Genomic DNA, 15,447 nt, shown 5'->3' with positions numbered 1-15,447 from the left:
CCCAGGCGCCTGGGTGGCTCAGTGGGTTAAGCCGCTGCCTTCGGCTCAGGTCATGATCTCAGGGTCCTGGGATCGAGTCCCGCATCGGGCTCTCTGCTCGGCAGGGAGCCTGCTTCCCTCTCTCTCTCTCTCTCTCTCTGCCTGCCTCTCTACTTGTGATCTCTCTCTGTCAAATAAATAAATAAATAAAATCTTTAAAAAAAAAAATAATAAAATAAAATGGCTCAGATTTATTAAGGACTAATGCCCAAATAGGGGGGGAAAGGGGGGGGCACAGAAAATAAACAAATCAAGAAAGAAGAAATCCAAAGGGCCAATAAACATAATTCTTTGCCTTACAAGAATTCCGGAAATGCAAATCAGAACAATGGGATGCCTTTTAAAATCATCCATCAGACTAGCAAGAAATTTTAAGTGACATATCAGATATTGGTGAGATGGTAGGAAGAAATGGCACTTGCATGCAATGCTAGTGAGGGTATAACCGCTTTGGGACCAGTTTGGCAGTATCTAGGAAAGTTGAAAAATGTGCATATGCAATAGTCCAGCAATTCCACTTCTGATAGGTATTTCCAGGAAACTCACACATATTGCAGGACACATTCATGGTTGTTGGATAGTTTGTGATGGGAAAGAATTGGAAATGGCCCATATATTGGATTGGATTAAAAATATGAGTTAATAAAATGTGATAGTTTTACTATGGAATGCCCTCTAGTCACTGAAAGAAGTAAACTAGAACTCTATGTTTTGAGTTAGATCAATTATACATGCAATGTTGAATGAAAAAGTGAAAAATAGACTAGAATGATATACCAAAATTATGACACTTATTGCAGTGGGGCATGGAGGCAGTGGAAGGAATTGGCTAAGATTTGGCACAATAAACTTAATAAACTTTTTTTTTTTTTAAGTCATGCAGTGTAAAGGCAAGCAAACATGACATGGCTAATTCTGGGTGATGAAGTATAAGTACATTTTATGTAATTCTTTGTACTTTTCCTACACTTGAAATTTTTTTTCCTCAAATAATTAAAAAGAGCCTAAATGTATGTTTAGTGTGTTTTTGGATTATTCCCATTATTATGGGAATTATTGGGTTTCTTGGAAGTTGGCGTGCAGGCAGGTGCTTATCAGCTGAAGTAGCACAGGTGAAAGGACACAGCCCTGTGCATGGTGCACTGGGTTCACTAAGCAGATACCAACCTCTTTCTCCTTAGCCCGGTGCCCTCTAAGCACCTGGGGAGATGAAAGATGGACATAAGAACAAGAGTTTTACCAGGCAAAATGGTGAATCAGCAGTCATTCAATTGCCTTATTAATGGTGAATGTTTTAATTCATTGTGCTTGTCATTGTTGGTTTTTCTCAGGTACGTTTATAGTCTGTCCTTCTTTCTGCACAGGGGAGGAAGATGATTTGTCTCTGCTGACTGCGCTGCTGGAGGAGAATGAGTCTGCCTTGGATTGTAATCCAGAAGAGGGTCACCCCTTGACCCAGGGGGATGGCGAACCCGACGCATATGACGAGCTCTTTGATGCAGATGGTGATGGTGAATCTTACTCAGAGGAGGCTGCTGATGGAGACCTGGGAGAGACTGAAGAGCGAAAGGAAAATTTGGCCACTCTCTTTGGAGATATGGGGGACTTAACAGATGAAGAAGAAGTTCCCACACAGCAATCACCTAAAAATAGAGTCCTCCCTGCTCCTGCTCCCAATCAGGGGAAAACTAATCAAGAGTTGCAAGGTGCCCTAACTACTTGCTCTTCTAATTTCTTCAAGATACACTAGATGGGAGCTAACAGTTTTCATCAAAATAGCTGCTGAGTCAGGGTGGTAATAAATGACTTGACCAAAAAAAAGGGTGGGAATTAGTAGAGGAGACATTTCAGGCGGCAGAGGCCCCTGTCCCAGTGTCAGCCAGCCATAACTAGTCCTTCCCAGAATGGCTCCACCAGCTTTCGTGCCTATTACAGAAAAATCTCACTTAGAGGTTTATATGCATGTGGAGCCAGGGGTAGGACTGTAGGCTTCTCCTCCTTCTATTTGGGCCAGAGGCCATTTATGAACAGAAGCTTTGAGGAGAGCCCTTTTCTAATTTGTGACATTGTCTCACATATTTTGAAATTATAATCAAATTCAGTGGTTGTCTATTTCTTCTAATAGAGGAGCCCGCATTTATTACATTAATTATGGTATTCACTTTATGATATAATAATCATTCCCTGACACCTAAAAACTTGTTAGCTAGGAATATGCTTCTGTGATATTTGTAAGTAGTACCAGTTTGTAACTAGCTTAGGTATTAGAGGCTTGATTACTGAAAATACGAAGTTTATTTCCCTGAAGAACCTCTTTGAAATACCAAAGTTAATGGTAGTTCTCAGTATGTGACTATATTGTGGGTCTCAGGGTGTTAAGGTGGGGAGTAGACACCAAAAATAATTACAACATTTTTATCATGTATAATATTTCTTCTGCTGTGGATCTTAAATCAATATATTTTTCTTCCCTAGATGAATTAAGGAAGTTACAAGAACAGATGAAATCCTTACAGGAACAGCTAAAAATAGCAACACTTAAGCAGCCTGCAAGTCCACCCCTTCTGCCTAAATCTGGTAATCAAACTGTAATTCTAGGAATAGTGTGCAATTCTGTTAAGAAATTATTGCATTTTTTCTGCATTCAGCTGCTGGTAAAATAGACTTTGAGCCCCTTTCTAAATTTCCTTTGTGAATTTCTTTTTCTTTTCATAAAGTAGAGAAGTCTCCATGCTCCCCTCTTAAAGAGAAGAAAGTTCAGAGAATTCAGGAGTCGACATGCTTCTCTGCAGAGCTCGATGTCCCTGCTCTACCAAAAACCAAGCGAGTGGCTCGGACACCAAAGATTTCATCTGCAGGTATAGTAGGCAAGGCCTCCCTGGTTTTTCATTACTCTTGCTCTGTTTAAAAGTCAATTTGGCACTGTCATATCTGTGTGCGGGGGGCACTGTCATACCTTTCTGGTGGGGAAGGGCCAGGGGTCTATCTTACCTGCCCATTGAGAAAATTAAGTTTGTTGGGAATGAGAGCCATGTGGTGTATTTTGTAATCTTTCTCTACATCTCAGAGTGCTTAGAAAATCCTTAGATAAAGAGTAGCTATATTTACTAAAACAGTGAATTGAATTTTTTTTAACTCTGTAGTCTTCAGTTGACTTGAATTATAGTAAGTATAACTACTGGATTGAGTTCTCAGGCAATCCAGAGATTGACTCTTTGGGCCCCTGAGTTCAAGCACAGATTCCTTTTAAAATGGCTATGTTTTATTTGAAGCCAGGTTGTATTAAAGCAGATGGTCCATTCTTTAGAAAAGACTTCTTTGCCCAGATTAGAGACGTGTACTCAAGTATAGTTCTGGTTTAGCCCACATGTAAGCACACAGTTAAAATGAAAAATATCTATGACCCCTATGTATTGATTTTGTTGCACTGCCTCAGTTTGCACATGGTAATACTTTGAAAGATCTAAGACAAAATGGTCTGGTTACTCAGAGTAAACAGCATGTTATTGATCACTCATGTTCAAAAAGGCCCTTTTAAAGTGGCATAAGACACAATAGCAGAGAATAACAGCCTCTCCATATTCACATTTGAAACAAATTATATATTCCATGTATCCATTAATGAATGGCATCCTTCCCCTTAGGACCTTTGACATTAATAAGGTGTTTCATTAAGTAGTGTCCAAAGTTAAGTTTTGAGAGGGTGAGGCATGGGCAGGCTTTCTAGAGATTCTAAAGTTCTAGGGTTGTCCTGACCCTGGAAGCTTACGATGATGACCCAAAGTCTCTTTGAGGATAAAACAATACAGTGTTATTTCAGAGAAAATAGGTTTATTAAGGAAAATATCCAAAATATCCTGACCTTCAGGAACATTATCAAACACTTCTGAAGTAAGAATACTAACTACATTGGGGATGTTTAATGCAACCAAGTCAGCAAAATACCCTGGTCCCCCTAGTTCCCCACCCCCTTCCCCACCACCACCACCACAAATGAAATGAAATGGAACGGAATGGGATGAGATGAAACCAGAAACAAAGAAAGGGAAGCTAACATTGGATTTTCTTCAGGTCAAAGTTGATCTACACACAAATCATGAATTGATCCCGTCACAGTTGATCTACACACAAATCACTAATTGGTCCCTGAAGGAGGGCTCTTACTCCCTTGTGGAGTCTACCACAGCAATCTGTGTATGGGGAATACTCAGTAAATGTCATTGCACAAAGGATCTGTGTTTGAGAGCAGCACTATAATATAGCCGCCACCTGCTCCATGTGGCTTTTTAAGTTTAAATTAGATTAAATAAAATTAGACATTCATTTCTTTGGAAACACTATTCCATTTTAAGTGCTCAGTGGCCACCATATCAGACAGCATCAGTGTATAACCTTTCCATTGTCACAGGAAGTTCTTTCGGGCTACACTGCAGAGGTTTGGAGGATAGTACAGAAATGGTCTTGTGGGCGTCCTTTGTTCTCAAGATTTGGTTATTGCATATGTTGATTTTAAAAGAAGCAATTCTATAAGAACAAATTTTGTAAGGATCAGTGGGATTTTTTCCTTTCACTTAACTTTTATGTTAATTTTCTAGAGCCCAAAAGCACATCTTCGAAGATGACAAGTACACCTCCCCAACCACTCCAAACTACTCCTGGAAACAAACTTAGAGGGTTGGTCAGAGATCAGAACACAGGGACCCCCAGGAGTTCAGGGGAACCGGCCCAGACAGTGGTCTCCGTGGAAGCCTTCTCAGGCCTGAGGCTCAGGTCAGTAACTGTAGAGCCCTCACATTCGGTTCTTATGGCATCACTAGATGCTTTGTCCTCCTTCCCAAGGATTAAGCCTTTTTGAAATAATGTGTTTGTACAGCAGATCCACTTAACACCAACAGCTCTTGAATTTGGCAAAACTTGGCACTAAGATGAGCCATAGCATTCAGTACAGTTTGATTGTGAAATGTTTAAAGAATGCATTTTCATTTATTCATTTAATATGAATAAAAGATCATGTATCTGTAAAAAGGAAGTGGACAAATAAATAATAGTTTATTTCATCAGAAACACTGATGGAGACTATTTTTAAGCCCATAAAGGTATATACAGTTTAACCAGGATAGTAGTACCTTCTTGTAACTAATGTTAAGAAAAGTACCTGTGCTCTTTTTCCTACAATGCCAGGTAATCTCTTAATTAGAATAATAATCTAATCCTTGCTGGTTTCTTGACCCAGGCGGCCTCGAGTGTCTTCCACAGAGATGAACAAGAAAATGGTTGGCCGAAAACTGATCAGACTATCTCAGCTCAAGGAAAAGATGGCAAGTGAGCAGCTAGAAGAAGTAGACTGGGTGACTTTCGGGGTTATATTGAAGAAAATCACTCCACAGAGTTCTAATAGTGTAAGCCTACTGATTTCTTAACTGCTCCATCACAAGCTGACCATAGGTGCTCATGTTCAGGATTTCTCTACCTTAAGCCTATCAGTATTTTATCTTGAGAATGCTGCTAGCAAGTTTGCAGATTGCCTCACCATTGTTGGATTGCTGTCTGAAGGTTAAATTTGTAAAGAATGCCCTGCAATAACAAGACCTGGTTGTACAGAGTCCTTGGGCTTTTCATTGTATTATTACTGCTGCATTTCACTTGTCATTGTTTTGGGGGTACATGTGGTGGCCCCTGTGACACTGTCATCCCTCTTGTGGGAGAGAAGCCGAGTTTCTAGATGCTCCAGAGAGCGTGCCTAGAAGGAAGAGGTCAATCTCAGAAGTTCTAAAATTGCCATCCTGTGCCAGCACAGTGGATCTTAGAAAAGTTCTAACAGGTTTTAAAATCGCACTTGACGGAGAGGTAACAGGTAGATGACTTGTGGCCTGGCAACTCAGAAAACCTGGGGCCTGAGCCTCAATCTCCCTAGCTATGTGAACTTAGGTTGACCTTTAATCTTGGAGGACGTCCATTTCCTTCTTTGTAAAAGGAAAGAATTGGCTTTTGGTTATACCAGAATTTTCTCTGAGCTCTCAAATACTATGCTTAATCATGCTTAATTGTGATTTCATTCTCTAATTGAGATCTTGGTCAACCTTAGATTGTTATGTGGTTCTTGATCTAGCCCTTTGTCAAGGTGAATGTGAACACATCTGGTTCATTTTATTAAGTTCTTAATTGTGTCACAAGTGGCTATAATGACATTGAAATAACAGGTGTGAAATTTTATCTGAACCCTTCCAAGAAAGACCTTGTACAAATCCATGGAAACATAGTTATAACACTTGAATCCAGTCAATAACTCACCATAAGCTATGACCACACCTGTTCTGGGATACCTGTGTGAAATAGTTTGATTCAATATTCAGATTATTTTAAGTAATAACTGTGAAAGTAGAAATTTTTATATAAATGGTTAGCATTTTGAGTTGCATTTTTTCAGATATGTAATGCTTCTGAAATTTTACAGTTAAACATAACCAGCTGTCTTTAAATGATACTTTTGTTTTTCTTCTAAGCTAGGCAAAGATTGAATAGCACAGAGCTGACATCTTTTTATTAATATTAATAACATAATTAACCAGTGGTAAATAATAGATCCTTTAAATTTATATCAGTAAATTGTTAAATGATAGTGCCACAACCTCCTCTGGTCCTTTTAATACTCTGTGTGTGTGTGTGTGTTTGTGTGTGTATGTGCGCGCGCACGCGTGCGTTCAGTTAGAAAGGTCATACTATCCCATTGACTATTTAGACCTGAGAATCAGAGACTTCACTAACATTTGTGCTACTGACTTGCCTTACTTCACCTTCATTTCTAAAATGAGAAAGGTAGTAAATACTAAAGCCTAGAGAGAGGTTTAATTTATAATGAACAGACATTCTCAAGATTTTATAGTCAGGGTGGTTTATATTTATATATGCTTTCACAGTAGAGCACTTGAACCATAAATGGAGATAGTATAGCCCATTGTGCAAAATTTATTAAAAATAAGAATAAATATTTGTTCCAGGGGAAAACTTTTAGTATCTGGCGACTGAATGATCTTCAAGACCTGACACGGTGTGTGTCATTGTTCTTGTTTGGAGAAGTTCACAAAGAGCTCTGGAAGACTGAACAGGGTACTGTTATAGGGCTGCTCAACGCAAACCCCATGAAGCCCAAGGATGGTTCAGAGGAGGTAAGAGTCTGTTTCCATGGCTTCTTTCTTCCTTCCTTCTTTCCCTCCTTTCTTCCTTCTTTCCTTCTTTCATTTCTTTCTTTCTTTCCATCCTTCCATCTGTCTGTCCTTCTTCCTTCCTTCCATCTTTCTTTCTGTCCTTTCCTTCCTTCCTTCTTTCTGTCTTTCCTCCTTCCTTCCTTCCTTCCTCCTCCCTCCCTCCCTCTCTCCCTTCCTTTCATCCTTCCTTATCTTTATAGCTTAGCCAAGTTCTTTCAAAAACTTGTCTACCTCCAGATACTGAATCAGGCTTTTATATATCTCCACTAATTTGACTTTTTGTTTGTTCCTCACCCACCAATATTCTGAATTTCCACCTACTCTTAAGTGTTTCATAACAGCTTCTTTCGTTAAATCTTTCCACATCAGTTCCAAGTTTCCTGGAGTGTTTTGAACTATTCTGCTCAGGTCTCCTTACATCTCTCTCACAGATCTCCGTTGGGAGCATCAAGCAGGCAGGATTTTCTAGTTGACGGGACTTTGCTCCATTAGTTGTACAGCTGTAGCTGCAACTTAGAATCAGAGTGATTTTATCTTCTTAAGCAGCAGTAGAGTTTTCTCTGCTATTGCAGACAGAGATCTGTGAGAGGCAGAGTTATTTCTCTTCTTCCTTTCACCATAGAATGGCAACAGATCATCTGTTGGTTCAAAATGTGTTTAGGAACAATAGAGAAAAACTTCCCTACAGGTTTTTTTTGTTTTATTTTGTTTATTTTTTAAAGATTTATTTATTTATTTTAAAGAGAGAGAGAGAGAGAGCACAAGCCAGAGGGGCAGAGGGAGAGAGGATCTTAACCCGAGCTGGATACAGGGCTCAAGCTCATCTCCCTGAGATCACAACCTGAGCCAAAACCAAGGGTCAGATGCTTAACTGACCAGGCAGGCGCCCATATTACAGTTTGTTTTAATGGTAAACATTGGGGTGTGTTTTTCTCCCATAATAAATAATCCCAGTGTAGACAATGTAGTGATGTCAGGACCAGTGTCTCTGAGCCTCTCAGCCTTCTCCTCTTCCACTGGATGGCTCTGAAGCTCTTTCCCTTACATTGCCATTCAAGGCAGGAGTGAGCCAGCACCACCCTGTCTGCTTTTGTTGGGAACTCCTGTGTCGGTCTCTTTGGCCGGAACACAGTCTCATGACCAATGCTAGCTTCAAGGGATGCTGGGGAAATGAACAGGATCCATCACCTGAAGCTGAGCATTGGCCAACCCAAGTGAGATCCAGATTCTATAGCAGAGGCACAGGAGAGAATGGGTATTGGGTACAGAATTGAACATGTCTTCTATTCCTCCTATTCCTATAGCTGTTTTGCAGGGTCTGGTTTCTAATTCCTGTAGACTGCTAAAGCCTTGCTAACTCCCACCAGCCAGCCTCTTACTTATTCTTGCCAATGAAAGGGCATACCTTTGTGGGCTTTTAACTCCCACCCTGTGTCTTCTCTGCAGGTGTGTTTGTCTATTGATCATCCTCAGAAGGTCTTGATCATGGGTGAAGCTCTTGATCTGGGAACCTGTAAAGCAAAGAAGAAGAATGGACAGCCGTGTACACAGACTGTTAATTTGGTTGGTTTCCACCCTGTTGGGATGGTTTCTCCTGGAGATGGGATCTAATGGGTGTAGATTGTAGATAGCCTAGTGGTAATAATCTGTTTGCAACAGAGTTTCCTACATAACAAGAAGCACCAAAGTAAGAAAATTCACTGTGTGGTGAGTAACTGCCAGTTTGAAAAACTGAGGACAAGGGAAGGATTTAATAAGGTGATCTTTTACTGCCAACTGACTAGGAAGTATAAGGAAGATGGAATTTGAGTTTGCCCTCAATTCTGAGCAGTGCCAGAGACCAAACACTGTAATGAAATGCACTGAAAACCTTATTTTAATCTCTGAACTCCAACATGTATTTTCTTAGAGCTTTTTAAAAAATAATAGTCATGATAACTTGAGATATAATTCACGTATCATACAGTTCACCCTTTTAAAGTGTACAGTATAGTAGTTTTAATACTGAGATGTGTAGCTATCACCACTATGTAATTTCAGACCCCTTCCCAGTACCCCCCAAAAAACCCCATACTCATTAGCAGTCATCTCCCATCACCCTCTTCCCCCAGCCCCTGGTGAGCACTACTCTGCTTTCTGTCTGGATTTGCCTTCTCTGGACATTTCATATAATGGAATTGTACAGTCAATGACCTTTTGTGTCTGGCTTTCACTTAGCATGATGTTTACAAGATTTGTTCACGTCACATGCGTCAGTACTTCATTCTTTTTTGTGGTTGAGTAATATTGCATCATATGCACAGACTGCTTTTGTTTATTCATTAGTCAGTGGTCCTATTATGAATATTGCTGCTATCGCAATCTTTTTTTTTTTTTTTTAAATTGTCAGAGAGAGAGAAAGAGAACACAAGCAGGGGGAACAGTAGAGGCAGAGGGGAAAGCAGGTTCTTTGCTGAACAAGGAACCCGATGTGGGACTTGATCCCAGGACTCCAGGATCATGACCTGAACCGAAGCCAGACACTTAACTGACTGAGCCACCCAGGTGTCCCTGCTCTCAGCATTCTTGCACAGGTTATTATGTGGACGGATGGATGGATGTTTCCAGTTTCCTTGGGTATATAACCTGGAATTTCTGGGTTGCACCATAACCCCATGTTTCAGCTTTTGAGGAACTGCCAGACTGGCTTCCAAAGTGGCTTTTACATTCTCACCAGCAGAGAGGAGGGTTCCGTTTTTTTTCATATCCCGGCCAACACTTGTTTTTGTCTTGTCACTGATGACAGCCATCCTAGTGGGTGCGAAGTGGTGCTAATTAGAGCTCTTTGAACAGATTAAATGGCAAGTTTTTGTTTTGTCTCCTTTTAGTTCCCTCATTCCTGCCTCACAGATGAGCTAGTGAGCAGGAAATAGCAGGAGGGAAATAGTTGGAAAAAGAGGTATCAGCAGGAAGTGCCTGACATATTTCTTCATAGCAGTGCAATCATTAAAAACCCGTTGTTGCTGCATCTAAGAGCCACCCAATGGAACATTAGCACGTTTCCCTTTTTTCCTTCACCGAAGGGTAACATTCGTCCAGGAGGCAGCCAGAGGAAAATAGAAAAATTTCACTAGAACCTAATGTTTATTCTTTTTTTTTTTTTTTTTTTTTTTTTTAAGAGAGCTAGAGAGAGCTCTTAGGGGTTGAGGAGTAGGAGGAGAGCAAGAGAGTATTAAGCAGACTCCACCCTCAGTGCAGGCCCCGAAGTGGGGCTTGATTTCACGATCCTGAGATCATGACCTGAGCCAAAATCAAGAGTCAGACAACAGACTGAGTCACCCAGGCGCCCCAATGTTCTTTTATTCCTAAATCAGTTTGTATTGAGGTAAAATTCATATAACCTGCAATTAACCATTTTTAAATATACACCTGAGTGATATTCAGCATATTTACTCTCATGTAAACACCAGCTCTCTACTTCCAAAATCTTTCATTATCCCACAGAAACACACCATACCCATTAAGTAACCACTCCCTACCTCTCACCTCCATCCCCTGGTGATGTCGCCTTTTGTGTCTGACTTCTTTCACTTAGCATAATGTTTTCAAGGTTCACTCTAGCTGATTTTATTTCCATAGTAGCAAAAGGGCATGTGCGGTGAACAGTATCACTTTTTCTTTCACCCAACTAGAGCTTTTAAGTGGAATTTCAGGGAAGTCGCTGCATAGCTGTACACTCATTAGTGCCCCTGAAGCAGGGAGAAAGGAATAGTGTTTTTTTTTTTTTTTTTAAGGTTTTATTTATTTATTTGAGAGAGATCACAGGTAGGCAGAGAGGTAGGCAGAGAGAGATGGGGGGAAGCAGGCTCCCTGCTGAGCAGAGAGCCTGATGCGGGGCTTGATCCCAGGACCCCGGGATCACGACCTGAGCTGAAGGCAGAGGCTTAACCCACTGAGCCACCCAGGCACCCCAGGAATAGTGTTTATTTATTTATTTATTTTTTTTTTTTTTAAAGATTTTATTCATTTATTTGTTAGAGAGAGAGAGGGAGAGATCACAAGTAGGCAGAGAAGCAGGCAGAGACAGAGGGAGAAGCAGGCTCCCTGCCGAGCAAGGAGCCCGATATGGGACTCTATCCCAGGACGCTGGGATCATGACCTGAGCCGAAGGCAGCCGCTTAACCAACTGAGCCACCCAGGCGTCCCAGGAATAGTGTTTATTGACACTGTTCCCTGATGTGTCGCCCTAGCCCTGAGACAGCTGCTCTTCCTTTTGCAGAACGACTGTGAGTACTGTCAGTATCACATCCAAGCCCAGTACAAGAAGGTCAGTGCCAGGCGAGCCGACCTACAGTCCACCTTCTCTGGAGGACGAATTCCAAAGAAGTTTGCCCGCAAAGGCACCAGCCTACGAGAACGGCTGTGTCAGGATGGTTTCTACTATGGAGGGGTTTCTTCTGCATCGTATGCAGCCTCAATGTAAGACATTCTCTGGGGAATCTTTCAGGATAGAGATCTTGCTACCCTACTTGTGAGAATAAACCCAATGGTTGTACTTTTCTGTAATGGTCCTAGAAGACTTGTACAGGTTTTATCTTTCATAAATTCATGGGCTAGAACAAGGTAGACAAGGACCTCCTTTATTTCCAGGTAGAGAGGAAAACACGGGGGGCGGGGCAGATATTAGTTAAGTTTTATCATGATGGTCTTTAACACAGCCCACACTTCTTATTTTGCTACTAAAGTAAGTAGTACAACATTGTCAGGTCTGATTGTATGGCCATTAAAAGTATGTTAATTCCAGTGTTAGCGTCCATTAAGTCATTCCCCTCCTGACTATTACAGTGAGGTGGCAGATCTCTTGGAAGCCACATTTAACTCTGAATTAATAGCAGTAAAGCCTTAAATAGAGTGGAATGCTGTTGAGTCACACATTCATGGCCGTGTTCTGGGGATCTCAGGCCCTCCATAGAGTCCCCAAAGTAGGTGATCAATGGCCTTGCCACTGTAGGGTAGAAAGCATATCTGAGGACATGACCAGTGGGAACCTGTCTCAAAGGAGCTACCCCTGGTCCAAGAACAAAATAGTTTGTTCCCAGGCAAACAAATTGGGCAAGAAGACTCTCACCTCCTACCTGACTTGTTATATCAAACACATTTTTAAGATTTAAAGTAATGTCTATATTTTTCCAAACTGCAGAAACCAATAGTCCTACATTATAAGAATGTATCTGTATATATGCAGTTCAGCCAAAAGGAGATGATAAAAACTAGGTGTAATTCTGCTACTGAGATAATCATTAGTTCCTTGCTATCTGTGAACACATGCATACACACACACACACACACACACAGAGCTGTATATGCTTCTAGATGTTTTTTTACCATGTGTATAAAATTCCAGTAATATAAAGTGAGATAATACTGGACCTATACTTTGCAACTTCCCTGCCCCCATAAAATAATTAATACTTTCCTTATTGAATATGCACTTACAGCATTATTTTTAGTGGCCACATAGTCTTTTACATGGCTGTGTGATAAAACCATTCCCATAATGCTTAGTGGATAAATATTAATGGTGCTTCTAACTTTTAACATTGCAAACGATATTTTAGCCCATTAATATCCTAAGTTTTTACCTATTCCTTAATTTCTTTAAGATAAATTCCAGACCACTTGATCAAAGTGGTGTCATATTTTTTTAATTTCTTTTGCCATCTTGCTTTTCCAGAATGGCCTCCAGCAAATTTGCAGGTTGCCTGACATAATGCATTCACCAGCTATGCTGTAGGATTGTGGTATTAAGACAGTTCTTATATAATGCTTTGAGAAACTTTGATAGTTTGTAATAAATGAATACTTCTGTGCCTTTACCTCATCAGAGCATTGAATTTTAGTGACTTTCCTTTTGGGGGGTGACTCTTGTCATTCCAGTGCAGCTGCTGTTTCTCCTAAAAAGAAGATTCAAACCACTCTGACTGATCTGGTCGTTAAGGGGGCAGACTTGATCATTCAAGAAACCCAACAAAAACTTGGTAACTTTGTTTCTTGATACTGTATTTCTTTCTGCAGATTAAATATGTAGTCTTTAGGATTGAAAATGGTCACAGTTATTCATGCCCTAAGTTATAAATATCCACTCATCACTATAGCTAGTGAGTGATGTGGCCTAAGCTGAAACAATCAGCCTTGCTTTGCAGCATCTTAAGGAAAAACAGCATATTAATCATGGCTGAGTCTTTGAGTAGATGCTTTATAGATTTTCTTGATGTATCTGCTCTAACTCGTAATGGCCAGTATTAAAATTGGTAGTATCAGGTTCCTGGTGATACTCATCAGTTACCTTCTCATTAAAAAAGGTGTAAGTCAAAGAATGGCACCTCTGCCCTTTTCACTGGGGACTTTGTTCCTAACAGTGTTGAGGGCCTAGGACATACCCTCCCCATAGCGAACGTTCCGGATGTAGTGTAGGAAATGACCATACAGATACTGGTGTCCTAATCATCACTTGAAATAAGATCTATTTGTCACATCTTTGCAGTCCTACTAGTCTACTAGAGGCTAAGGATTCTTTTTTCTCTTGGCATTCCATCTACTGCATTTACAAATGACTAAGTTGTGAATGCAGAGTTTTAAAAGTGATGTCACATAATCTCAAACTGCCAGAACTTTGAATCCTCTAAAGCTGATGTTTGTATATTCCAGGAATACCCCAGAAAAGCTTGTCTTGCTCTGAGGAATTCAGGGAACTGATGGACTTGCCTACGTTTGGAGCCAGAAACTTAAAACAACATTTGGCCAAAACTAGGTTATCAGGTAGAGTCAGCTGTCCCTGCTCTAGCCCCACATCTGTGCTCTCCTGGCGCCTTGGAGCCACTCAGTCTGTGGCTTGTGTTTCAGGGGTGATGGGGAGCTCGAAACCTGCTTTCCAGTCTGTCTCAGCATCAGCCCTCTTGAAGCAGCAGAAGCAGCACATGCTGGAGATGAGGAAAAAGAGGTCAGAAGAAATACAGAAACAGTAAGAATAACTACTTTAATATTCCATATTTACATCTCAGGGATCCTCAGAATGTCTTAATGGGTTTCCAAAATGTGGCTTTAGATTTTGGGTTGGCTACCATTTTAACTTTGAAAGTTCAAAATTAATTTTAACTTAACCTAAGAAGATAGCCTTTCGAGTTCTGTGTTTCTGACTATCGAACCTGAGACCAGGTGGGATAGGTTACAGTAATTAACACCCCAGGAAAGAAGAGAAAGAAGGAACCCTCGAAGAGGGTTTTGGAAAAGGGGAAAGCGCATGTTGACCTGTTTCCTCTCATTTCTTAGTTCTACCACATTTCATTTGTAAATTACAGGCTAAGCCAGTAATTTGCAGTTGTTCAGGTAGATGGTAAAAATGAGGTACTGAAAGTGGAGAGTCATTTTAGAAGCAGAAACAAGTGAAAAACAGTGCAGAAGGTAGATGAATCAAAGATTCTTGCACTCAAGTTTCCAGAATAGTGATAAGAGTAACAGTCTACAGACGTGTCATGTGTATGAAGACGTGCACCGCATAAAGACAGTGTCTCATTCAGGCCTTCACGTAATCTCTGAGGGGCTGTTATCCTTGTTTTATGAGTCATGTAACTGAGCGCCAGAGAACTGGTTGGTGATGGAGTCATGTTTGGACTCTTACCTGTTCTGCCCCCATTAAAACAGTTATCCCAAATCTGGGCCACTGAAAGATAGATGGTCAATAAACAGGAAAGTCAACTTTATGTCACCAGGAAACTCTTTGGAAAAGTCCAGAGCATAGATTTGGCCTCAGGCAGGTGAGTTTGAGGTGCTGATGGAATATCTCTAGAGGTGTTCTTCATGTGACTACAGATGATGTAAATAGATAATACATGGAGTTGTGGCCTTGTGTGAAATAGGGGTCACCTGCTCATTTGAAGGTATTACAGTTGGAAGTTTTTCAGAATTTTACTAGCCAAATAAAACATCTCTTTGGTTGGGGTCTCACAGGGAGGTTACAGGAGTGGGCATGTGGTAGTGAAAACAATCCTGGCCTGGGATTACCCAGTGCTAGACCTCAGCCTGTCACGAGCAATAGAGTGTTGGGCCTTAATTTCTTCATTTATTAAATGAGAGTTCTAGACTGCATAGTTTGTGGCAACTGTTGTTTTTCAATAGCCTTTTAGACTTTAAGACTATTTACCAAATTAATCACCATGCAAATTAT

General features: G+C 40.7%; 1 protein-coding gene across 1 annotated transcript in view; it reads left to right on the top strand.

Annotated features, from left to right (window-relative positions):
* The window catches only part of LOC111155542 (minichromosome maintenance 10 replication initiation factor), an 83,215-nt gene that overhangs the window by 4,108 nt on the left and 63,660 nt on the right, over positions 1 to 15,447 (top strand). The window contains exons 3-13 of the mRNA XM_022515751.1: positions 1,404 to 1,745; positions 2,515 to 2,616; positions 2,757 to 2,897; positions 4,635 to 4,809; positions 5,273 to 5,438; positions 7,038 to 7,205; positions 8,691 to 8,807; positions 11,503 to 11,702; positions 13,161 to 13,261; positions 13,932 to 14,042; positions 14,127 to 14,244. Of these exons, the coding sequence (XP_022371459.1) occupies positions 1,404 to 1,745; positions 2,515 to 2,616; positions 2,757 to 2,897; positions 4,635 to 4,809; positions 5,273 to 5,438; positions 7,038 to 7,205; positions 8,691 to 8,807; positions 11,503 to 11,702; positions 13,161 to 13,261; positions 13,932 to 14,042; positions 14,127 to 14,244 (1,741 nt within the window). The remainder of the gene's footprint in view (positions 1 to 1,403; positions 1,746 to 2,514; positions 2,617 to 2,756; positions 2,898 to 4,634; positions 4,810 to 5,272; positions 5,439 to 7,037; positions 7,206 to 8,690; positions 8,808 to 11,502; positions 11,703 to 13,160; positions 13,262 to 13,931; positions 14,043 to 14,126; positions 14,245 to 15,447) is intronic.

This window comes from Enhydra lutris, unplaced genomic scaffold (assembly GCF_002288905.1).
Source record: "Enhydra lutris kenyoni isolate GAN:26980312 unplaced genomic scaffold, ASM228890v2 scaffoldscaffold42, whole genome shotgun sequence".
Classification (NCBI taxonomy): Eukaryota; Metazoa; Chordata; class Mammalia; order Carnivora; family Mustelidae; genus Enhydra; species Enhydra lutris.
This window is presented reverse-complemented; position numbering and strand designations above follow the sequence as displayed.